The sequence below is a fragment of the Oncorhynchus clarkii genome, chromosome 2 (assembly GCF_045791955.1).
Source record: "Oncorhynchus clarkii lewisi isolate Uvic-CL-2024 chromosome 2, UVic_Ocla_1.0, whole genome shotgun sequence".
NCBI lineage: Eukaryota > Metazoa > Chordata > Actinopteri > Salmoniformes > Salmonidae > Oncorhynchus > Oncorhynchus clarkii.
The window spans coordinates 12,016,016-12,042,834 of record NC_092148.1 but is presented as its reverse complement, the minus strand read 5'-3'; the positions used below and the strand labels follow the sequence as shown (position 1 = coordinate 12,042,834).

Here is a 26,819-nt window from a genome sequence, read left to right as displayed (position 1 = left end):
TTGCGGAGGTCACACGCGTTTTCGTTGGCTGTTTTGCTATTACTTCCTGTGTGATCATCACGTCGTCAAAAAGTCATTATATTTATATTTTATATGATTCTATTCGTTAATTAATTTAATCCATTCATCATTTGTGTATAGGCTAGTGTGAAGTGACTTTCTAACCAATAAATACACTATGTGGAAAACAAATTAAATTTCAAAATACTGTCTATTCTATTTTATCATGTGATTTACATACAATTAATAATACATTTTCTTAACAAAACAGAAAAGTGAACTCACTTCTCTTCTTGTAATTTCTCAGGCTCTTAATTTTTTAACTTGGCAGATGTGTTGCTACCTACCCTCACCACCTGGGGGCGGCCTGTCATGAAGTCCAGGATCCAGTTGCAGAGGCAGGTGTTTAGTCCCAGGATCCTTAGCTTGGTGATGAGCTTTGAGGGTACTATGGTGTTGAACGCTGAGCTGTAGTCAATGAAAAGCATTTTCACATAGGTGTTCCTTTTGTCCAGGTGGGAAAGGGCAGTGTGGAGTGCAATAGAGATTGCATCATCTGTGGATCTGTTTGGGCGGTATGCAAATTGGAGTGGGTCTAGGGTTTCTGGGATAATGGTATTGATGTGAGTGTATGTAAACTTCCGACTTCAACTGTATATATATATATATATATACAGTGTGTGTGTGTGTGTGTGTGTGCATATATACAGTGCCTTGCGAAAGTATTCGGCCCCCTTGAACTTTGCGACCTTTTGCCACATTTCAGGCTTCAAACATAAAGATATAAAACTGTATTTTTTTGTGAAGAATCAGCAACAAGTGGGACACAATCATGAAGTGGAACGACATTTATTGGATATTTCAAACTTTTTTAACAATTCAAATACTGAAAAATTGGGCGTGCAAAATTATTCAGCCCCCTTAAGTTAATACTTTGTAGCGCCACCTTTTGCTGCGATTACAGCTGTAAGTCGCTTGGGGTATGTCTCTATCAGTTTTGCACATCGAGAGACTGACATTTTTTCCCATTCCTCCTTGCAAAACAGCTTGAGCTCAGTGAGGTTGGATGGAGAGCATTTGTGAACAGCAGTTTTCAGTTCTTTCCACAGATTCTCGATTGGATTCATGTCTGGACTTTGACTTGGCCATTCTAACACCTGGATATGTTTATTTTTGAACCATTCCATTGTAGATTTTGCTTTATGTTTTGGATCATTGTCTTGTTGGAAGACAAATCTCCGTCCCAGTCTCAGGTCTTTTGCAGACTCCATCAGGTTTTCTTCCAGAATGGTCCTGTATTTGGCTCCATCCATCTTCCCATCAATTTTAACCATCTTCCCTGTCCCTGCTGAAGAAAAGCAGGCCCAAACCATGATGATGCCACCACCATGTTTGACAGTGGGGATGGTGTGTTCAGCTGTGTTGCTTTTACGCCAAACATAACGTTTTGCATTGTTGCCAAAAAGTTCAATTTTGGTTTCATCTGACCAGAGCACCTTCTTCAACATGTTTGGTGTGTCTCCCAGGTGGCTTGTGGCAAACTTTAAACGACACTTTTTATGGATATCTTTAAGAAATGGCTTTCTTCTTGCCACTCTTCCATAAAGGCCAGATTTGTGCAATACACGACTGATTGTTGTCCTATGGACAGAGTCTCCCACCTCAGCTGTAGATCTCTGCAGTTCATCCAGAGTGATCATGGGCCTTTTGGCTGCATCTCTGATCAGTCTTCTCATTGTATGAGCTGAAAGTTTAGAGGGACGGCCAGGTCTTGGTAGATTTGCAGTGGTCTGATACTCCTTCCATTTCAATATTATCGCTTGCACAGTGCTCCTTGGGATGTTTAAAGCTTGGGAAATCTTTTTGTATCCAAATCCGGCTTTAAACTTCTTCACAACAGTATCTCGGACCTGCCTGGTGTGTTCCTTGTTCTTCATGATGCTCTCTGCGCTTTTAACGGACCTCTGAGACTATCACAGTGCAGGTGCATTTATACGGAGACTTGATTACACACAGGTGGATTGTATTTATCATCATTAGTCATTTAGGTCAACATTGGATCATTCAGAGATCCTCACTGAACTTCTGGAGAGAGTTTGCTGCACTGAAAGTAAAGGGGCTGAATAATTTTGCACGCCCAATTTTTCAGTTTTTGATTTGTTAAAAAAGTTTGAAATATCCAATAAATGTTGTTCCACTTCATGATTGTGTCCCACTTGTTGTTGATTCTTCACAAAAAAATACAGTTTTATATCTTTATGTTTGAAGCCTGAAATGTGGCAAAAGGTCGCAAAGTTCAAGGGGGCCGAATACTTTCGCAAGGCACTGTATATATATATATATATATATATATAAAGTACCAGTCAAAAGTTTGGACACACCTACTCATTCAAGGGTTTTTCTTTATTTTTACTATTTTCTACATTATATATATATATATATATATATATATATATACACACACACAGTTGAAGTCAGAAGTTTACATACACTCACATCAATACCATTATCCCAGAAACCCTAGACTCACTCCAATTTGCATACCGCCCAAACAGATCCACAGATGATGCAATCTCTATTGCACTCCACACTGCCCTTTCCCACCTGGACAAAAGGAACACCTATGTGAGAATGCTTTTCATTGACTACAGCTCAGCGTTCAACTCCATAGTACCCTCAAAGCTCATCACCAAGCTAAGGATCCTGGGACTAAACACCTCCCTCTGCAACTGGATCCTGGACTTCCTGACAGGCCGCCCCCAAGTGGTGAGGGTAGGTGTTACGAATCCCTTTTGGCCCGACAGTCTAGGGGGGATGGTAATGAGACCCGTAACATAACTCATGTAAATTATAATAGTGACAAAGTAAAAATGTGAACGAAATAACCAGGACAACTGAAATCGACCGTCAAACTCAAGGTTTATTAATAAACACACGGTAATGGGGGGGGAGCAGGAAAAGGGGCTGAGCTGGACCCAAGGAAAGAAACAATAAATATGCAAAAACACCCCTAAGCTAGACTAGCCTACTTTAACAACAGCTAACTAACTAACCAAAAATACAGTGGGTGGTCCGCCCAGTTCTAACTAGTGTATTTAACAAAGTTCACCTACGGGTAGTGTATGCCCATGGGCGACTTGTCTTGGTTTCCCCTTTTCCCACCAGAAATTAAATACAAACACCATAACCAAAAACAATACTCACAGGTGATGACAAAGTGCTATGGAGGTGCTCAAACAAAAGGAGAGGTTTAAGACACAAAGAGAGAGAGTCGAAAAACAGAGATCTACAAACATGGCATTTACAAAGAGATTGAGCTACTGAAATCTATGAAGAACAGAGATCTACCAACATGGCATTTACAAAGAGATTGAGCTCCAGAGCAAACAAATGATGGGGTTTTTAAACCATGGGGAAGGAACTGTGATAGGGTAGGAAACAGGAGGAGGTGTGTCTTCTGATTGATGATTGATTGTTGACTGATTGGGGAGTGATGATTTTCACCTGTGAGGGGAGAAGGAGAGAAAAGAAAACACACACAGGATACACACACAGGATACTTGTATCCGTAACAGTAGGTAGCAACACATCTGCCACGCTGATCCTCAACACTGGAGTTCCCCAAGAATGCATGCTCAGTTCCCTCCTGTACTCCCTGTTCACCCACGAATGCATGGCCAGGCACGACTCAACACCATCATTACGTTTGCTGACGACACAACAGTGGTAGGCCTGATCACCGACAACGACGAGACAGCCTATAGGGAGGAGGTCAGAGACCTGGCCGGGTGCTGCCAGAATAACAACCTATCCCTCAACGTAACCAAGACTAAGGAGATGATTGTGGACTACAGGAAAAGGAGCACCGAGCACGTCCCCATTCTCATCGACGGGGCTGTAGTGGAGCAGGTTGAGAGCTTCAAGTTCCTTGGTGTCCACATCAACAACAAACTAGATTGGTCCAAACACACCAAGACAGTCGTGAAGAGGGCACGACAAAGCCTATTCCCCCTCAGGAGACTGAAAAGATTTGGCATGGGTCCTGAGATCCTCAAAAGGTTCCACAGCTGCACCATAGAGAGCATCCTGACCGGTTGCATCACTGCCTGGTACGGCAATTGCTCGGCCTCCGACCGCAAGGCACTTCAGAGGGTAGTGTGTACAGCCCAGTACATCACTGGGGCAAAGCTGCCTGCCATCCAGGACTTCTACACCAGGCGGTGTCAGCGGAAGGCCCTAAAAATTGTCAAAGACCCCAGCCACTCCAGTCATAGACTGTTCTCTCTACTACCGCATGGCAAGCGGTACCGGAGTGCCAAGTCTAGGACAAAAAGGCTTCTCAACAGTTTTTACCCCCAAGCCATAAGACTCCTGAACAGGTAACCAAATGGTTACCCGGACTATTTGCATTGTGTGCCCCCCCAACCCCTCTTTTACGCTGCTGCTACTCTCTGTTTATCTTATATGCATAGTCACTTTAACTATACATTCATGTACATACTACCTAAATTGGCCCAACCAACCAATGCTCCTGCACATTGGCTAACCGGGCTATCTGCATTGTGTCCCACCACCCACCAACCCCTCTTTTTACGCTACTGTTACTCTCTGTTCATCATATATGCATAGTCACTTTAACCATACCTACATGTACATACCTCAATAAGCCTGACTAACAGGTGTCTGTATATAGCCTTACTACTCTCTTTTCAAATGTATTTTTACTGTTGTTTTATTTCTTTACTTACCTACACACACACACACACACACACACACACACACACACACACACACACACACACACACACACACACACCTTTTTTTCCCCGCACCATTGGTTAGAGCCTGTAAGTAAGCATATCACTGTTGTATTCGGTGCACGTGACAAATAAACTTTGATTTGACTTAGGTTGGAGTCATTAAAACTCGTTTTTCAACCACTCCACAAATTTCTTGTTAACAAACTATAGTTTTGGCAAGTCGGTTAGGACATCTACTTTGGGCATGACACAAGTAATATTTCCAACAATTTACAGACAGATTATTTCACTTATAATTCACTGTATCACAATTCCAGTGGGTCAGAAGTTTACATACACTAAATTGACTGTGCCTTTAAACAGTTTGGAAAATTCCAGAAAACTATGTCATGGCTTTAGAAGCTTCTGATAGGCTAATTTACATAATTTGAGTCAATTGGTGGTGTACCTGTGGATGTATTTCTGCTGAGGAAAGAGACGCGTTCTGTCTCCTAGAGATGAACGTACTTTGGTGCGAAAAGTGCAAATCAATCCCAGAACAACAGCAAAGGACCTTGTGAAGATGCTGGAGGAAACAGGTACAAAAGTATCTATATCAACTGTAAAAGTCCTATATCGACATAACCTGAAATGCCGCTCAGCAAGTAAGAAGCCACTGCTCCAAAACCACAATAAAAAAGCTAGACTACGGTTTGCAACTGCACATGGGGACAAACATCATACTTTTTGGAGAAATGTCCTCTGGTCTGATGAAACAAAAATAGAACTGTTTGGCCATAATGACCATCTTTATGTTTGGAGGAAAAAGGGGGAGGCTTGCAAGCCGAAGAACACCATCCCAACTGTGAAGCACGGGGGTGGCAGCATCATGTTGTGGGGGTGCTTTGCTGCAGGAGGGTGTGGTGCACTTCACAAAATAGATGGCATCATGAGGATGGAAAATTATGTGGATATACAGTGCCTTGCAAAAGTATTCGGCCCCCTTGAACTTTGCGACCTTTTGCCACATTTCAGGCTTCAAACATAAAGATATAAAACTGTATTTTTTTGTGAAGAATCAACAACAAGTGGGACACAATCATGAAGTGGAACGACATTTATTGGATATTTCAAACTTTTTTTAACAAATCAAAAACTGAAGAATTGGGCGTGCAAAATTATTCAGCCCCTTTACTTTCAGTGCAGCAAACTCTCTCCAGAAGTTCAGTGAGGATCTCTGAATGATCCAATGTTGACCTAAATGACTAATGATGATAAATACAATCCACCTGTGTGTAATCAAGTCTCCGTATAAATGCACCTGCACTGTGATAGTCTCAGAGGTCCGTTAAAAGCGCAGAGAGCATCATGAAGAACAAGGAACACACCAGGCAGGTCCGAGATACTGTTGTGAAGAAGTTTAAAGCCGGATTTGGATACAAAAAGATTTCCCAAGCTTTAAACATCCCAAGGAGCACTGTGCAAGCGATAATATTGAAATGGAAGGAGTATCAGACCACTGCAAATCTACCAAGACCTGGCCGTCCCTCTAAACTTTCAGCTCATACAAGGAGAAGACTGATCAGAGATGCAGCCAAGAGGCCCATGATCACTCTGGATGAACTGCAGAGATCTACAGCTGAGGTGGGAGACTCTGTCCATAGGACAACAATCAGTCGTATATTGCACAAATCTGGCCTTTATGGAAGAGTGGCAAGAAGCCAGCCATTTCTTAAAGATATCCATAAAAAGTGTTGTTTAAAGTTTGCCACAAGCCACCTGGGAGATACACCAAACATGTGGAAGAAGGTGCTCTGGTCAGATGAAACCAAAATTGAACTTTTTGGCAACAATGCAAAACGTTATGTTTGGCGTAAAAGCAACACAGCTGAACACACCATCCCCACTGTCAAACATGGTGGTGGCAGCATCATGGTTTGGGCCTGCTTTTCTTCAGCAGGGACAGGGAAGATGGTTAAAATTGATGGGAAGATGGATGGAGCCAAATACAGGACCATTCTGGAAGAAAACCTGATGGAGTCTGCAAAAGACTGGGACGGAGATTTGTCTTCCAACAAGACAATGATCCAAAACATAAAGCAAAATCTACAATGGAATGGTTCAAAAATAAACATATCCAGGTGTTAGAATGGCCAAGTCAAAGTCCAGACCTGAATCCAATCGAGAATCTGTGGAAAGAACTGAAAACTGCTGTTCACAAAATGCTCTCCATCCAACCTCACTGAGCTCGAGCTGTTTTGCAAGGAGGAATGGGAAAAAATGTCAGTCTCTCGATGTGCAAAACTGATAGAGACATACCCCAAGCGACTTACAGCTGTAATCGCAGCAAAAGGTGGCGCTACAAAGTATTAACTTAAGGGGGCTGAATAATTTTGCACGCCCAATTTTTCAGTTTTTGAATTGTTAAAAAAGTTTGAAATATCCAATAAATGTCGTTCCACTTCATGATTGTGTCTTGTTGTTGATTCTTCACAAAAAAATACAGTTTTATATCTTTATGTTTGAAGCCTGAAATGTGGCAAAAGGTCGCAAAGTTCAAGGGGGCCGAATACTTTCGCAAGGCACTGTATTGAAGCAACATCTCAAGACATCAGTTAAAGTTAAAGCTTGGTCGCAAATGGGTCTTCCAAATGGACAATGACCCCATGCATACTTCCAAAGTAGCCATGACCTCGATCCTATAGAACCTTTGTGGGCAGAACTGAAAAAGTGCGTGCGAGCAAGGAGGCCTACAAACCTGTCTCAGTTACACCAGCTCTGTCAGGAGGAATGGGCCAAAATTCACCAACTTATTGTGGGAAGCTTGTGGAATGCTACCCAAAACGTTTGACCCAAGTTAAACAATTTAAAGGCAACGCTACCAAATACTAATTGAGTGTATGTAAACTTCTGAATCACTAGGAATGTGATGAAAGAAATAAAAGCTGAAATAAATTATTATCTCTACTATTATTCTGACATTTCATATTCTTAAAATAAAGTGGTGATCCTAACTGACCTAAGACAGATCATTTTTACTCTTATTAAATGTCAGGAACTGTGAAAAACTTTAAATGTATTTGGCTCCGACTTCAACTGTGTAAATATATATATTTTTTGCTTTCATTTAGCAGATGCTCTCATCCAGAGGGACTTACAGGAGCAATTAGGGTTAAGTGCCTTGCTCAAGGGCACATCAACAGGTGTATCACCTAGTAGGCTCGGGGATTCGAACCAGCGACCTTCCAGTTAGTGGCCCAACGCTCTTAACTGCTAGGCCATCATGCAAAGATGAAAAACACATTCTTTAAAATAACTACTTTAATCAAGTTATAAGCGTGCAGCACATAAAAGCTATTCAATTAAATAATTGTCACAATTTTGTCATCACACAACTCATCCAATAACATCCATATCAGTGAGAGGGGGGTTTGGTTTGTGTATCATCTTTCTGCTGTCTGAAATGGCACAGGAATACTGTCCACACCAGCGTGATGCCACCCACAAACACTGTACGAGCAACTGGGGGAACCAGGGAGAAATTCAATGCCTGAGAGAGAGAGAGAGAGAGAGAGAGAGAGAGAGAGAGAGAGAGAGAGAGAGAGAGAGAGGGGGGAAAGAGAGAGAGAGATCAGTGTGTGTGTGTGTGTGTGTGTGTATGCATATAATGTGTTGTTATTGTTTCTACCTGCATTGTTGACCAGTAGACCACTCCAGTCTGTCATACCCAACAAAAAGAGAGGGAGACAGAGAGACCATTAATGTGGTTGTGGTGACCTAGACTTTCCTCTCTTCCTTCAGCACCTAATTCATGCTCTGCATCCTTACCTTGTATGAAGTCCAGAATTTCTCCCTACAGTTTTCCAATGGGTCCTCTTTGTTTTCTAATACACTAAGACCTTAAAAAGAGTAATTCATATTATAGAACAATGTTTAAGTCTTACACATTGAAAGTTATATCACACCAACAGGTACACACACACATGCATGCGCGTGTAGCACTTGGGGATGTGTGAAACTTACTCCTCAGCCACACACGCACGCACGCACGCACGCACGCACGCACGCACACACACACACACACACACACACACACACACACACACACCTATGAAGAAGGCACTGATAGTAGCGGGGGCAGCAACCAGTTGATCCAGCACTACCTTCCCTGACACCCTTTTGGCCCCTCCCCCTGGCAACATCCTCTCCAGCCCCTTCAGCCAATGGTAGTTGAAATTGGCATGGAAACAGAACCCAACAAAGGCCACTCGTGCGGTCTGGGACCAGTCAATATCAGCCCATGTTGTGACACTTTTAGTACCAGTGGAAATATTGGTTCCCTCCATGTTAAGCTTGGCCCCCTCTGAGCCATGGATGGTGTGTGTTCCCTTGTCTGTGTTTAATCCTCCACTCTGTTTCCCTCCAAGCATGCTTTGCTGTATGAGGTCCGCGGATGCGAACAGGGTTGTGTATCCGACCACATTGCTGATGTAGGGGTGGGCCTTAAACAAGGCCCAGGCTCGACTCATGGTTACTGGTGAATTTAGGGGAGAAACAAAGTGTTAACATTATGGAATAAGAAAGAAAACATTCCTTATGACTAATGAATTATATTTCACTTACTTATAGGCTATCAGCATCACAAGCTAGATTCACTGATCATTTTATTTTGGATAAAAGTTTCATTACACCATATTTTCTAAGGTCCCAATCCTCAAAGCCAGTGGGCTATGACAGATAAATTCAACAAAATAACCTTGTCGTTTTGCCTTGTCCAATTGAGCTCTGACTCCTTGCTTTAGGCAAAGAGAGAGACAACTTACCTTACAACTTAGCTGTCTCATCCACCGCTTGGAACACAGAAGTGGCAGAGGCACAAAATTCACAGTGCTTGCTGCTGGAGGACATGGAAGGGTGGGTCAATGGAATTCTCAGCCAATAAGAGGCAGGTTCTCAGAGGTCAGAGAGGTCTGCTTGGCTGGTCAAAGTTCTGTCAGAGGGAGTGTGATAAGGCTTTACCTAGTAGCCTTCTTTTGCAATGAAAGCATGTGAGAAAAGCACAGATGGGGAAAGCAGGAGGGAGAGTGAATGGATACATGGAGGAAAAGAGCTAGAGGGATACAGAATGTAGTGTTCAGAACATGAATTAGACAGATCTGATGAATAGCAAGTGTTGTCATACTGGTACAATACCGCCAATCAAACTAAATCCGGTATAACTACAGTGCTACTACCACTTTGCTTCTAAAGTAGCCTACTGTACTAGCCTATTAAATGCAGGACATTTGACTGATGCTCTCAGATAGTGTGTGTTTATAACTGACTTTGGTGGGAGAATGGTATTACGTTTCTCAACACATTCCCATTCATTGCCACAGCCATGTGTATGTGGCTACTTGCTGCAAAACTGCCAATAGTGACAACAAAGATCCACACTCCTACTCTTTACTGCTGGAAAAGGGTTATGGGTGATGTCACTTACCAAAGTAATGGTCCACAGTATAAGTCAGCAAATCTATACCAACATGCCGTTTCTCAAAGGCAGAGTAGACCCTGGTCTCACGCATGTGGCTGCACTAAAAATAGATGCCACTCCTGAAACCACACTTCCCTCCTTTGGTTACCCGTGGTAAGTTGAATTTACAATGATAGGCACAGTGTATATATTTAAAGGAATAGTTCACCCCAAACTCCCAATTACATGGAATAAGATGGTGGCAATCATTTCCGCTCCCACTTTGGGATGGAGGCCTATAGATTTTCCTATTTGAAATAACACACACACACACACACTACCCGTTATTCAGTTATGCGGTGAGGATAGTCTATTCATTCGCTGTGCTGCCACAGATATGTAAAATAGAGTGCTAGGACAGACCTCTGCAGAACCTAAAGGGCAATGTGCCATTAGCAACCACCTCAGCTCTGAGCTCAGAAAATGTGATAATGAACAGCTTGTTAAGTACCTCAACTGGTGCGTTGTGTCTTTCAGTAGTTAACAAGCTGCCTTTAGTGTTCCTCACAATGGAGATGTGCGCCTACGCTTCTACAAGCAGTTGACTTCTCAGATAATTGCCCTCTTTCTTGTCTCTGTCTCTCATCCCTCACTTCCTCAACCACTCTTCATTTGTCGGGCTGCTCTGTCTCAGAGCAGGGGATTGATGTGTGACACATACACACACACACACACACACACACACACACACACACACACACACACACAATCAACCACTCTTCATTTGTCGGGCTGCTCTGTCTCAGAGCAGGGGATTGATGTGTGACGTTCAGCATTGACTCATTGAGACACATATACACACACACACAGACACACAATCAACCACGAAACCCCACCTCTCTCTCTATCTGTACCTCAACCTGTCTTTCTGACACATTATTGGGAGTCAGTCTACAGAGCTAGAGATAGCCACAGCAGAGCCAAGGTGAGTTTTCTTTGTATTGTTCTATATTGTAGAATAGTTTTTGTTTAATAAGTGGTTTTGATGGTCCAGCTTGTTGGAGCATGATGCTGGCATCCCTAATGTTATGGGTTTGATTCCTGCATGGACCGTTATTCTGTCTGCTAAATGACCATTATTTAATCATTCCAATTATACCTTGGACAGAATCTTCCCTGAAAATAGTCGGCTGGACCAATTATTAGAAGGTTTTGGTTATTGTTTTAAACCAATGTAATATCTGAACAATTATGGGATACCCTAATATGTTACAGGAGTGCACAGCCCACTTGTGTGGGTTTTGTTTCTGTAGGTCCTGTTGGTTCAGTTTAAGACTCAGTGAAGTTGTAGTTTCACAATTGTGGCAACAGATTTCATGTCTCATGCAGGTTGACATTTTTGGTGTTGTTGTTGCATTCTGGTGTTCCACTGAAAATGTGAAACTGAATAATTCTAACTTAGACATTGGGGATAGGCCTTCAAGATTACACTACAAGTTTCCCACATTTCAATGGTTCTGTTACAAGTCATATCTGCTGCCACTTCTAGTGGTATATGCTCCCATATGGTGGGAAGCTCACAAGAAATGTCTTTGGACTTAGGGAAACTCATATTTGACCTTATCCCCGTCTCCTAATGTTGATACCTCTGTTACCCCTCCCACCTCATCCTTCTCTCTCACCACATCCCCGATTAATACCACAGACCTGTTACTCCTCTCTTCCCTTCTCCTCCTTCCAGCCATGCGTCCATCCAACTCTGTGACCTTTGAACCCAGGGTGGAGCGAGGTGTTCCCTGGGGTCGCGACCTCTTTACCTTTGTAACATCAGCAGCAGGCCACATGATGCGGACACTCCAGAGACCAAGGAAGAACAGGCCATCCAAACGTCAAGTCAACCACCGGCGCTTCCTACACAACATGATCCAGAGGTGTGTGTGTACCGTATGTGTTTCTGGTGAGAGTGAGTGCCATTATAAGATGCCTTAAACTAAAATGTTATACTGCCCCTTCTCTCAAACAGGAAGTTTGCAGAGATAGAGGCAGCCAATCACCAGCTTGTGTCTGTCCTCTTCTCAACGGAGGTAGCGAATAGCGACACACCTTCCCCATCACGACAGCCAATAACCACTGACCAATCTAACAGCGCCTCTAAAGAAGGTATTCTCTCTTTAATTATCCAGGTGACTTGATGCATAAATTAAGCAAACTGGGCTCCTATGATGTTTATACTTATCTTCACCTTTTGTCCTTTCTCCTCCCTCTGAATGAACCCCCATGACTCAGACTTCCCTCCAGCTCCTTTAAGTGCAGAAGCAAACCTTTCCCTTTGTTCACATGAAACTGAAGCCCTTGAAACAGAACAGAAAGACCCTGGAGACCAATGGAGGAGACTCAACCCCAAACATCTCCAAATGGACCAGTCCAACAGCAACACTCCAAGTAAAGGAACATACCAAACGACTCATAAACAGTGGGGCAGAACAGAAAATCCAACTGACTATAGATCATCCATAACATCAGAGAAAACCATTGTCTTAGAACAAGAGGAGGAACACTTTCACAAAGAACCCTTCAGCTGTGATGTCACTTCAGAGGAGAGCCTTTATAGCTGGATAGACAGCATTAGAGAGAAATATGAAACACAACTCAGACGCGACTCAAATTCAAATATCATGGCCCCAACTCAAAACCAGAGGGCCCTACCTCTAAACTTGGATACCTCAACTTTCAACCCAACACCCCTCTCTCCCGGACTCTCCCCTCTGTCTCTAGATTCCTGTGACTTTGGGGTCACAACGGTCGCAGACAACTCCGCTTGCTCCCAGTCCCAAAACAATATGTCAGACAGTGACACAGTGGAGAGCCAGAGAATGGACATGTTGAGCCTGTGGGACTCAGAGGTTGAACCACAGAATGATGGGGATCCGCCGGCCCATCTAGAGACCATCTGGGGGTATCCTGGTGATGAGAGGAGCCTAGGTGATAAGGCGCACGTTGATGACATCACGTTTCTGAACCAATCCGAAAGTTTCATAGAGAAGTTGATGCTCCACACCAGCAGCAGTAGGAGTGACGGTAGATCTGAGATGGAGAGGATTGACTGTGATGGAGGGCAGTATGAATACGGATCTGGATATGGATGTTCTATCGATCCAGTAACAGCCATAAGAGACTTCATTAGTGGCCAAGGCAGCTCACAGTGTATGTTGGAGAGTGCTGTGGGAAGACAAGGTACAGATAGGCAGTTCACCTGTTTAAATATTAACCCAAACCAACTGTCCACCTCTGTAGGCTACCATTGTGACTTCCCAGACCCCAACATCCTTCAGAGGTCTTGTCCCCAACAAGATGGTCCCTTCTCATTGGTGAATGATGATATGAATCAGAATTGTATTCCCTATGAGGGAGTGGCCAGATCCTTCCCGGCCCCAGTTCACACCCCTCATCCACATCAGGTTCTGACCCCGCCCCTGGAAGATGATTGGCTGTTCACTGATATCATGGGGGCCCATCAGTGTGAGTAGTGGGTCCCGCTACTGACCAAATTCGCTGCAGTGCCACTAAAAAGGGGGAATGATACTTCACCTTATAAATGATCTATTGTGGTTTGACTGTATTACTGTATTCACTTCTTTATGTGTGTAATGTTAACTTATTGATAAATGATGAAACGTAATTAAATAAGTCAGTGTTAGTCTCTCCTTACATTAAATTACAGTAAATGTGTACATGTAACTGAGTGTTCACCAAACCAATTAACAAATTGAAACACACAAAATGTCAAAACCAACAACATATATTAAAGTTCACCCCAGTCAGATATGTTTTATAATTACAGCATCATCAACAAAAAATAGCTAATAAACAACACATTTCCAAAATGTTCAATTTCCATAGAAGCCATAAAAGAAAGAAAACAAAATAATATAATAATTATAACACCTTTGAAAAAGCACCGGTCTCTCTACAGCGGCACAGACACTTCATTCCAGGGGTCAGCCTTTAACCTTTAACCTCAAACCAACCTTCCTACTACTTCCCCTGAAGACCAAACCTAGATCGTTTAAAATGTAGTGATCTTAATTTTCACAACTTTAAAGTGACAGTTTGCATCCAAATAACATTTAAAACATCTGCTCAGATCTTTGACAAATCAGTTAGATTTACATATAAAATCTGCATCATCTCCAGAGAGATGGGACTGACTGTGAACCAATGCCAGCCACTGATACTGCTGGAGTCTGCCCTCTATTGGTGCATATGTAAAGTGCAGCATTTACAGTAACTTACAAAAAAAGTACATTTTGCCAAATAAATCACATGAAGAGGAAGAAAAAAAAGACCAAATACATCATGTCATCATTTTTTCTGTAATCAAATACTAATAGAACTCATTGTTAATTCAAATATCCCATGTCCTCATTAGGCTGCTAGTTCTGAAGATTTGACTGTTTCTATAGTACTGTCATGAAAATGATCCAAAGGGATCTTGGCTTTGCTCTCCACTGTGTCAAGCTTGACATGAGATAATGATGGGAACTGTAACTTTGCTCTCCACTGTGTCAAGCTTGACATGAGATAATGATGGGGAACTGTAACTTTGCTCTCCACTGTGTCAAGCTTGACATGACATAATGATGGGGAACTGTAACTTTGCTCTCCACTGTGTCAAGCTTGACATGAGATAATGATGGGGAACTGTAACTTTGCTCTCCACTGTGTCAAGCTTGACATGAGATAATGATGGGGAACTGTAACTTTGCTCTCCACTGTGTCAAGCTTGACATGAGATAATGATGGGGAACTGTAACTTTGCTCTCCACTGTGTCAAGCTTGACATGAGATAATGATGGGGAACTGTAACTTTGCTCTCCACTGCGTCAAGCTTGACATGAGATAATGATGGGGAACTGTAACTTTGCTCTCCACTGTGTCAAGCTTGACATGAGATAATGATGGGGAACTGTAACTTTGCTCTCCACTGCATCAAGCTTGACATGAGATAATGATGGGGAACTGTAACTCTTCTCTCCACTGCGTCAAGCTTGACATGAGATAATGATGGGGAACTGTAACTTTTCTCTCCACTGTGTCAAGCTTGGCATGAGATAATGATGGGGAACTGTAACTTTGCTCTCCACTGCATCAAGCTTGACATGAGATAATGATGGAGAACTGTAACTTTGCTCTCCACTGTGTCAAGCTTGACATGAGATAATGATGGGGAACTGTAACTTTGCTCTCCACTGTGTCAAGCTTGACATGAGATAATGATGGGGAACTGTAACTTTGCTCTCCACTGTGTCAAGCTTGACATGAGATAATGATGGGGAACTGTAACTTTGCTCTCCACTGCGTCAAGCTTGGCATGAGATAATGATGGGGAACTGTAACTTTGCTCTCCACTGTGTCAAGCTTGACATGAGATAATGATGGGGAACTGTAACTTTGCTCTCCACAGAGTCAAGCTTGGCATGAGATAATGATGGGGAACTGTAACTTTGCTCTCCACTGTGTCAAGCTTGACATGAGATAATGATGGGGAACTGTAACTTTGCTCTCCACAGAGTCAAGCTTGGCATGAGATAATGATGGGGAACTGTAACTTTGCTCTCCACTGTGTCAAGCTTGACATGAGATAATGATGGGGAACTGTAACTTTGCTCTCCACAGAGTCAAGCTTGGCATGAGATAATGATGGGGAACTGTAACTTTGCTCTCTACTGTGTCAAGCTTGACATGAGATAATGATGGGGAACTGTAACTTTGCTCTCCACAGAGTCAAGCTTGACATGAGATAATGATGGGGAACTGTAACTTTTCTCTCCACTGCATCAAGCTTGACATGAGATAATGATGGGGAACTGTAACTTTGCTCTCCACTGTGTCAAGCTTGACATGAGATAATGATGGGGAACTGTAACTTTGCTCTCCACTGTGTCAAGCTTGACATGAGATAATGATGGGGAACTGTAACTTTGCTCTCCACTGTGTCAAGCTTGACATGAGATAATGATGGGGAACTGTAACTTTGCTCTCCACTGTGTCAAGCTTGACATGAGATAATGATGGGGAACTGTAACTTTGCTCTCCACTGAGTCAAGCTTGACATGAGATAATGATGGGGAACTGTAACTTTGCTCTCCACTGTGTCAAGCTTGACATGAGATAATGATGGGGAACTGTAACTTTGCTCTCCACTGTGTCAAGCTTGGCATGAGATAATGATGGGGAACTGTAACTTTGCTCTCCACTGCATCAAGCTTGACATGAGATAATGATGGGGAACTGTAATTTTGCTCTCCACTGTGTCAAGCTTGACATGCGATAATGATGGGGAACTGTAACTTTTCTCTCCACTGCATCAAGCTTGACATGAGATAATGATGGGGAACTGTAACTTTGCTCTTTAAACAACCTTTTAGTTGTTCAACCCTGCATGCTTTTCAAGGGGAATGTCCTAGTCTTATGTGGAGGGAGATAAATACTCTTCCTTGTACAAGAGCAGACAACCGGGAGACTATGCGGCCAATGCTATAATCAATGGAATGCACCGCCATGCAAATACATAGTGTTTAACTAGACTGAGCAGCGAAACGTCCCTATGTCAAGGTGTCGTGTGTCTGTAAGAACAGTATGTGGACAGGATATTTATTCTCTGTACAGACTTCTGTTGTGTCAGGCAGAGAGGTTCTGGGGCTGAGAGGAGTTCAAATATAAACAATAAACACTAACAAAAAGGCTTTGCACTTGTTAAACTTGAATGAATGGTGAATGTTGGAGATTAAAGGGGGCGGGGCATGTATCCTCTAAAACCATATCTTCTAACTGGCTAGAAATCTCCCTGTCTGTCACTTAATGAAAAGACAACACTTTGGAAGATTCGACCCCTTATGACTTCCGCAAAAACACTATTATGATATAAGGGGAGGGAACCCTAGAGCGTTACTGTTCTAGAATGATCTATACAGGAATTCCGGGTAGAAACAGGGTTTTCTTGGTGCTTCATAGGACAGATCTGAAGACAAAGAACTCAACGGAAGTTGCTGGAAAAAGTCCTCCACTTTGGTCTGTTATTCCAGAGGGTAGTTCTATGGATTACAGTGGAAATTCCTCCAACCAGTCTTCGCCCTACTACTCTACTTGAATCTATTCTATTCTACTACGTATACAATAAGTCCCTTTTCTCATCCATACGCCCACCATTTGGTTAAACACAAAAGCTTTGTTCCATAAATATATTACACAATGAATGAATTTAAAAAAACAATATTACAATGTACAATATGTCTGTTTGATAAACACAAAAGATATGGATGCTTATGATATGTTGAGAATGACTAGCAGTCTCAAAACACCAACATTACGTCCTCAATTTTCACATGTTCCTGTTCTGTGTAAGAGATTCCAGTGTCCTGCTCCACAGGTGAGTTCTGATGTAGTGTTGGTTACTGTCTTAAATGCCTGTCATCTCTCTGTCCAATATATTTCCAGTGCATTCCCTACTAACCAAGACCTACAAACTTCCCTAACATCCTGATACACTGTCAAATAGAACAACCAATACCCCATCCAGGAATTATTCAACAACACAAGTCTACATAGATAGACAGATGTTGTTAACCACAATCTACCTAGTAATTGTGATTCTGTTCTTAACCTCTCTCTATTGCCATGGTTACAGTATGTGTGAGGCCCTGCCTTCCTTTCCATCAGTGCCAGTGATACCATACCAGTATGTCATCTACCAATGATATGTCTGAACAGACTGGAAACAATACAAAAAACAACCAGTGGCAATAAATAATGGAGGATTTTGCTCATATTCAGACTGATATAAATGACATAGATTCAACTGCCTGTACTTTATAAGAAGAGATATGTTAAAGACTTAAAGAAACTATCTACCTACTGTATCTATCTACCTACCTATGCAATCCATTGGCCTAACTACAGTAACTACCTATCTGTCTCAATCCAAAAAGGTCAATGAATGTCTAGATAACCCAGATCAGAGCACAGCACCGAAGACAGACTGCATGGTTCGTTTTGCAATAGTGTTTGATGCAACTGCAACAGCATGTTTGGTTGTCATCGCTTCTCATGACAAAAGATAGCAACATTTCATCATCTTATGACAATCATAAGATGGATTGATAAGGTCTACGATGATGCCGGTGCTTATGCCCTAGCCAGTTTCACCAGTATGTGTGATGATGGAGTGAAATATCATCAGTCTTTTTCTATAGAAACTTGACGCTGGCTTCATTCTTCGTTGTGCATACAACAGCAAGGTTGATTATCATTTTTCATTTTTTCTCTCTCACTTAACCCGCTTCCCTGATTGATATTTCCCCCATATATGACCTAATTCAAACTACAAACAAATTAGTAATATATCCTAAAATACTTCACAGACATTCTGTGTTTGTTTTCTAAAATACATTTTAAAATAACAACTTGGCCTTAAATTGAAATTCAAGTGAGAGAGAGAAAGATGAACAACTCATGGGAGCTTCTCCCAGGCTTGTTAAAAGACAGAAGAGCATATCAGCTGTCTTTCACACTAGCAGTCAATGAGCGATTACCTTTTCCAAGACACACACTGACAGAGGGACTACATACATAGAAACATGAATCAGTCCCCTGTGTGTGTGTGTGTGTGTATGTGTGTGTGTGTGTGTGTGTGTGTGTGTGTGCGTGCATGTGTGTGTGTGCATGTGTGTGTGTGTTTCTCTAGTCTTGCAAAATGTCTTCCCAAACATGCAGATTGTCATTAACCCTTTGAGGAGTGGAACAGTATTCGGAGTGTTTTATTCCAGGATTCTACAGCATTCTAGAACATTTAGCAGCTCTTTGCGATGTCCTCAACTAGAACGCTAAACACAGGCGGAATATTGTCAGAGTTCCTCAAAGGGTTAAACATGGCCTTACATTGATAGTGGCCAGTAGCCATCTTACTTCTGCCATTTGAAGTATAATACAGTATCATAATAATAGAACATGGCTATGATGATATAATTCACTTTCCCTCAGATTTCTGGGAGATGAAGTTTCCCCCAGTGAGATTACAGTCCATATTCTTGCTCACGAATCATCAACAAATCCTCTTCCCCCCTTAAATTGTGTGTGTGTGTGTGTGAGAGAGAGAGAGTGTGTGTGAGTGTGTGTGTATGCTCCCTGTTCAAGTTTGGACTGCAGAGGAAATAGTTTAAAGAAGTGCAGGATCAGTAAGTCAGTCTATGTGAGGGTATATTTGTATGTACATATACATGTATGCAGGTCTATGTGTACATATACATGTATGCAGGCCTATGTGTCTGTGTGAGTATGTATCTGTATGTATGCGTGTGTGTTTGTGTGTGTATTACTCAGTGTCGTTGAGGCTGTATGGTGGGGGGGGTCCTAGACTGTTGTTTTCAGAGGGGGGTGTGGGGGTGCCGGGGCCAGTTCCGGGGCCAGTACCAGAAGAAGGAGTCGGGGAGGGGGGGGGCTCCTCCGAGTCAGAGTTCTCACACGACAGATCATCCACCAACGCCCTGCGACCTGAGCGCATCCCAAGGGGCATCGGAGCACGCCTGGCGGGAGAGAGGTGGTAGAGAGGGTCATGGAGATGGAGAGGAGATAAAGTGAGGGTTCATACAGTACATTCAGAAAGTATTCAGATCCCTTGACCTTTTTCCACATTTTGTTACATTACAGCCTTATTGTAAAATGGATTAAGCCATTCCCCCCCCCTCATCAATCGACACACAATACCCCATAATGACATAGCAAAAACAGGTTTTTATACATTTAAAACTTTTATACAAAAGTGTAAAACTGAAATATCACATTTACATAAGTATTCAGTCCCTTTACTCAGAGCTTTGTTATCATCACAGATCTCTCTGTATATCTTTCCCTCGATCCTGACTAGTCTCCCAGTCCCTGCTGCTGAACATTTTCCCCACAGCATGATGCTGCCACCACCATGCTTCACCGTAGGGATGGTGCCAGGTTTCCTCCAGAAGTAACACTTGGCATTCAGGCCAGAGTGCAATCTTGATTTCCTCAGACCAGAGAATCTTGTTTCTGTCACGCCCTGATCTGTTTCACCTGTTCCTGTTATTAACTCCAGGTGTTGCTTATTTTCCCCAGTGTATTTATCCCTGTCTCTCTGTGCCAGTTCGTCATGTATGTTAGTCAAGTCAACCAGCTGTAATGTGGTCTGTGTGTAGCTGGTGTAGAGGAGTTAGGCGCAGGACAGTAGACATGAGTAAATAAACTTATTTTACTCAAAATAAACAAATACAATACAAACTAAGCAAGCCCACATAAACTGACCATATTACAAAAAAACAATCACTCACAAACAAACATGGGGGAACAGAGGGTTCAATAATGAACATGTAATTGGGGCTTTGAAACCAGGTGTGTAAAGACAAAGACAAAACAAATGGAAAATGAAAAGTGGATCGGCGATGGCTAGAAGGCCGGTGACGTGGACCGCCAAATGCCCCCCGAACAAGGAGAGGGACAGACTTCGGTGGAAGTCGTGACACCAGCGTGTTTTTCCCATTCTCCTTTTGCTATTCTCTTTTTGATAGTCCTCCCGGTTTTGACCCCTGCCTGACTCTGGACTTCTTTCCCACCTGCCTGATCATTCTGCCTGCCCTCACCTTGATTCTGCCTGCCCTTCAGTACCTTTTGGACTCTGAACTGGTTTTGACCCCTGCCTGACTCTGGACTTCTTTCCCGCCTGCCTGATCATCCTGCCTGCCCTGACCTTGACTCTGCCTGCCCTGACCCTTGACTCTGCCTGCCCTTCAGTACCTTCTGAACTGGTTTTGACCTTTTGCCTGTCCACGACCATCCTCTTGCCTTACCTTATTGTATTAATAAATATTGTAAGACTCCAACCATCTGCCTCCTGTGTCTGCATCTGGGTCTCACCTTGTGTCATGATAGTTTCTCATTGTCTGAGAGTCTTCAGGTGCCTTTTGGCAAACTACAAGCATGCTGTCATATGCCTTTTACTGAGGAGTGGCTTCCGTCTGGCCAATCCACCATAAAGGCCTGATTGATGGAGTGCTGCAGAGACGGTTGTCCTTCCGGAATGCTCTCCCATCTTCACAGAAGAACTATAGAGCTCTGTCAGAGGGACCATCGGGTTCTTGGTCACCAAGGCTCTTCTCCTCAGATTGCTCAGTATGGCTGGTTGGCTAGCTCTAGGAAGAGTCTTGGTTCTAAACTTCTTCCATTTTTTGGTACCCTTCCCCAGATCAGTGCCTCAACATAATCCTTTCTCGGAGCTCTACGGACAATTCCTTCGACCTCATGGCTTGGTTTATGCTCTGACATGCACTGTCAACTGTGGCACCTTATATAAACAGGTGCGTGCCTTTACAAATCATGTCCAATCAATTTAATTTATTACAGGGGACTCCAATCAAGTTGTAGAAACATCTCAAGGATGATCAATGGAAACAGGATGAACCTGAGTTCAATTTCGAGTTTCATAGCTAAGGGTTTCAATAGTAATGTAAATAAGGTATTTCTGTTTATTTTTAATAAAAGATCAAGCATTTCCCCAATTTTTTTTCTCACTTTGTCATTATGGGGTATTGTGTGTAGATTGATTAACATTTTTTAAAATCCATTGTAGAATAAGGCTGTAACGTAACAAAATGTGGAACAAAGGCAGTGTATATCTGATATGTCTCTATGAGGGACTGGAAAGACAAGAGCCCTCTTGTGTTATAAAGGTTACTAAACCCCTGAGACATCAAACTACTGAGAGGACAGTATTTCCTCAGTTTAAAATATACTGCAGTCCACACAACTAACAGAAATCTTAACTTAATGAATTGCACACGCACGCACACACACAGACCTACTTCTCTGGTTTCCGTTCAGATGTGGTGATGCTGAGTGGATGGAGTGGAGTGTGAGGCAGACTGATGGACAGTGTGTCAGTATTAGATGAGGTCAATGGAAGAAACAACATGCAATAATACAACATGGTGGTAGTAGGTGGCAATGGAACTGGAAACATACAATACAACATGGTGGTAGTAGGTGGTAATGGAACTGGAAACATACAATACAACATGGTGGTAGTAGGTGGCAATGGAACTGGAAACATACAATACAACATGGTGGTAGTAGGTGGCAATGGAACTGGAAACATACAATACAACATGGTGGTAGTAGGTGGCAATGGAACTGGAAACATACAATACAACATGGTGGTAGTAGGTGGCAATGGAACTGGAAACATACAATACAACATGGTGGTAGTAGGTGGTAATGGAACTGGAAACATACAATACAACATGGTGGTAGTAGGTGGTAATGGAACTGGAAACATACAATACAACATGGTGGTAGTAGGTGGTAATGGAACTGGAAACATACAATACAACATGGTGGTAGTAGGTGGCAATGGAACTGGAAACATACAATACAACATGGTGGTAGTAGGTGGTAATGGAACTGGAAACATACAATACAACATGGTGGTAGTAGGTGGTAATGGAACTGGAAACATACAATACAACATGGTGGTAGTAGGTGGTAATGGAACTGGAAACATACAATACAACATGGTGGTAGTAGGTGGTAATGGAACTGGAAACATACAATACAACATGGTGGTAGTAGGTGGTAATGGAACTGGAAACATACAATACAACATGGTGGTAGTAGGTGGTAATGGAACTGGAAACATACAATACAACATGGTGGTAGTAGGTGGCAATGGAACTGGAAACATACAATACAACATGGTGGTAGTAGGTGGCAATGGAACTGGAAACATACAATACAACATGGTGGTAGTAGGTGGTAATGGAACTGGAAACATACAATACAACATGGTGGTAGTAGGTGGTAATGGAACTGGAAACATACAATACAACATGGTGGTAGTAGGTGGCAATGGAACTGGAAACATACAATACAACATGGTGGTAGTAGGTGGTAATGGAACTGGAAACATACAATACAACATGGTGGTAGTAGGTGGTAATGGAACTGGAAACATACAATACAACATGGTGGTAGTAGGTGGTAATGGAACTGGAAACATACAATACAACATGGTGGTAGTAGGTGGTAATGGAACTGGAAACATACAATACAACATGGTGGTAGTAGGTGGTAATGGAACTGGAAACATACAATACAACATGGTGGTAGTAGGTGGTAATGGAACTGGAAACATACAATACAACATGGTGGTAGTAGGTGGTAATGGAACTGGAAACATACAATACAACATGGTGGTAGTAGGTGGCAATGGAACTGGAAACATACAATACAACATGGTGGTAGTAGGTGGTAATGGAACTGGAAACATACAATACAACATGGTGGTAGTAGGTGGTAATGGAACTGGAAACATACAATACAACATGGTGGTAGTAGGTGGTAATGGAACTGGAAACATACAATACAACATGGTGGTAGTAGGTGGCAATGGAACTGGAAACATACAATACAACATGGTGGTAGTAGGTGGCAATGGAACTGGAAACATACAATACAACATGGTGGTAGTAGGTGGCAATGGAACTGGAAACATACAATACAACATGGTGGTAGTAGGTGGTAATGGAACTGGAAACATACAATACAACATGGTGGTAGTAGGTGGTAATGGAACTGGAAACATACAATACAACATGGTGGTAGTAGGTGGCAATGGAACTGGAAACATACAATACAACATGGTGGAGGTGGCAATGGAACTGGAAACATACAATACAACATGGTGGTAGTAGGTGGCAATGGAACTGGAAACATACAATACAACATGGTGGTAGTAGGTGGTAATGGAACTGGAAACATACAATACAACATGGTGGTAGTAGGTGGCAATGGAACTGGAAACATACAATACAACATGGTGGTAGTAGGTGGTAATGGAACTGGAAACATACAATACAACATGGTGGTAGTAGGTGGTAATGGAACTGGAAACATACAATACAACATGGTGGTAGTAGGTGGTAATGGAACTGGACACATACAATACAACATGGTGGTAGTAGGTGGTAATGGGACTGGAAACATACAATACAACATGGTGGTAGTAGGTGGTAATGGAACTGGAAACATACAATACAACATGGTGGTAGTAGGTGGCAATGGAACTGGAAACATACAATACAACATGGTGGTAGTAGGTGGTAATGGAACTGGACACATACAATACAACATGGTGGTAGTAGGTGGTAATGGAACTGGAAACATACAATACAACATGGTGGTAGTAGGTGGCAATGGAACTGGAAACATACAATACAACATGGTGGTAGTAGGTGGTAATGGAACTGGAAACATACAATACAACATGGTGGTAGTAGGTGGTAATGGAACTGGAAACATACAATACAACATGGTGGTAGTAGGTGGCAATGGAACTGGAAACATACAATACAACATGGTGGTAGTAGGTGGTAATGGAACTGGAAACATACAATACAACATGGTGGTAGTAGGTGGTAATGGAACTGGAAACATACAATACAACATGGTGGTAGTAGGTGGCAATGGAACTGGAAACATACAATACAACATGGTGGTAGTAGGTGGCAATGGAACTGGAAACATACAATACAACATGGTGGTAGTAGGTGGTAATGGAACTGGAAACATACAATACAACATGGTGGTAGTAGGTGGCAATGGAACTGGAAACATACAATACAACATGGTGGTAGTAGGTGGTAATGGAACTGGAAACATACAATACAACATGGTGGTAGTAGGTGGTAATGGAACTGGAAACATACAATACAACATGGTGGTAGTAGGTGGCAATGGAACTGGAAACATACAATACAACATGGTGGTAGTAGGTGGTAATGGAACTGGACACATACAATACAACATGGTGGTAGTAGGTGGCAATGGAACTGGACACATACAATACAACATGGTGGTAGTAGGTGGTAATGGAACTGGAAACATACAATACAACATGGTGGTAGTAGGTGGCAATGGAACTGGAAACATACAATACAACATGGTGGTAGTAGGTGGTAATGGAACTGGACACATACAATACAACATGGTGGTAGTAGGTGGCAATGGAACTGGAAACATACAATACAACATGGTGGTAGTAGGTGGTAATGGAACTGGAAACATACAATACAACATGGTGGTAGTAGGTGGTAATGGAACTGGAAACATACAATACAACATGGTGGTAGTAGGTGGTAATGGAACTGGAAACATACAATACAACATGGTGGTAGTAGGTGGTAATGGAACTGGAAACATACAATACAACATGGTGGTAGTAGGTGGTAATGGAACTGGAAACATACAATACAACATGGTGGTAGTAGGTGGTAATGGAACTGGAAACATACAATACAACATGGTGGTAGTAGGTGGCAATGGAACTGGAAACATACAATACAACATGGTGGTAGTAGGTGGCAATGGAACTGGAAACATACAATACAACATGGTGGTAGTAGGTGGTAATGGAACTGGAAACATACAATACAACATGGTGGTAGTAGGTGGCAATGGAACTGGAAACATACAATACAACATGGTGGTAGTAGGTGGTAATGGAACTGGAAACATACAATACAACATGGTGGTAGTAGGTGGTAATGGAACTGGAAACATACAATACAACATGGTGGTAGTAGGTGGCAATGGAACTGGAAACATACAATACAACATGGTGGTAGTAGGTGGTAATGGAACTGGACACATACAATACAACATGGTGGTAGTAGGTGGCAATGGAACTGGACACATACAATACAACATGGTGGTAGTAGGTGGTAATGGAACTGGAAACATACAATACAACATGGTGGTAGTAGGTGGCAATGGAACTGGAAACATACAATACAACATGGTGGTAGTAGGTGGTAATGGAACTGGACACATACAATACAACATGGTGGTAGTAGGTGGCAATGGAACTGGAAACATACAATACAACATGGTGGTAGTAGGTGGTAATGGAACTGGAAACATACAATACAACATGGTGGTAGTAGGTGGTAATGGAACTGGAAACATACAATACAACATGGTGGTAGTAGGTGGTAATGGAACTGGAAACATACAATACAACATGGTGGTAGTAGGTGGCAATGGAACTGGGAGGGTCACTCAGATTACACACACACACACACAGTGGTAGTAGGTGGCAATGGAACTGGGAGGGTCACTCAGATTACACACACACACACACAGTGGTAGTAGGTGGCAATGGAACTGGGAGGGTCACTCAGATTACACACACACACACACAGTGGTAGTAGGTGGCAATGGATCTGGGAGGGTCACTCAGATTACACACACACACACACAGTGGTAGTAGGTGGCAATGGAACTGCAAACATACAATGGATCTGGGAGGGTCACTCAGATTACACACACACACACACACACAGTGGTAGTAGGTGGCAATGGAACTGCAAACATACAATGGATCTGGGAGGGTCACTCAGATTACACACACACACACACAGTGGTAGTAGGTGGCAATGGAACTGCAAACATACAATGGAACTGGGAGGGTCACTCAGATTACACACACACACACACACACACACACACACACACACACACACACACACACACACACACACACACACACA

General features: G+C 42.5%; 2 protein-coding genes across 2 annotated transcripts in view; both read right to left on the bottom strand.

Moving 5' to 3' along the window:
- Positions 1 to 8,154: 8,154 nt before the first annotated feature.
- Positions 8,155 to 9,268, bottom strand: LOC139379454 (mpv17-like protein). Its single transcript, XM_071122268.1, has 4 exons — positions 8,848 to 9,268; positions 8,568 to 8,638; positions 8,428 to 8,457; positions 8,155 to 8,289 (listed from the first exon to the last, which is right to left on the bottom strand). Exons 1-4 carry the CDS (start codon positions 9,266 to 9,268, stop codon positions 8,155 to 8,157), a joined length of 657 nt encoding a protein of 218 aa, XP_070978369.1.
- Positions 9,269 to 18,917: 9,649 nt separating this feature from the next.
- LOC139421326 (myosin, heavy chain 14, non-muscle) overlaps positions 18,918 to 26,819 on the bottom strand; it is a 97,602-nt gene continuing 89,700 nt past the window's right edge. Inside the window, exon 43 of the mRNA XM_071172096.1 lies at positions 18,918 to 19,775. Within this exon, the coding sequence (XP_071028197.1) occupies positions 19,565 to 19,775 (211 nt within the window). The 3' untranslated portion in view covers positions 18,918 to 19,564. The remainder of the gene's footprint in view (positions 19,776 to 26,819) is intronic.

What these genes read in the sequence shown, in the direction of transcription:
- LOC139379454 (XM_071122268.1), bottom strand. Translation starts at nt 9,268, where the DNA reads ATGAGTCGAGCCTGGGCCTTGTTTAAGGCCCACCCCTACATCAGCAAT. An exon ending in TATCAGTGCCTTCTTCATAG is followed by an intron (nt 8,639 to 8,847) that starts GTGTGTGTGTGT and finishes ACTCTTTTTAAG; the next exon opens with GTCTTAGTGTATTAGAAAAC. An exon ending in TCTACTGGTCAACAATGCAG is followed by an intron (nt 8,290 to 8,427) that starts GTAGAAACAATA and finishes TCTCTCTCTCAG; the next exon opens with GCATTGAATTTCTCCCTGGT.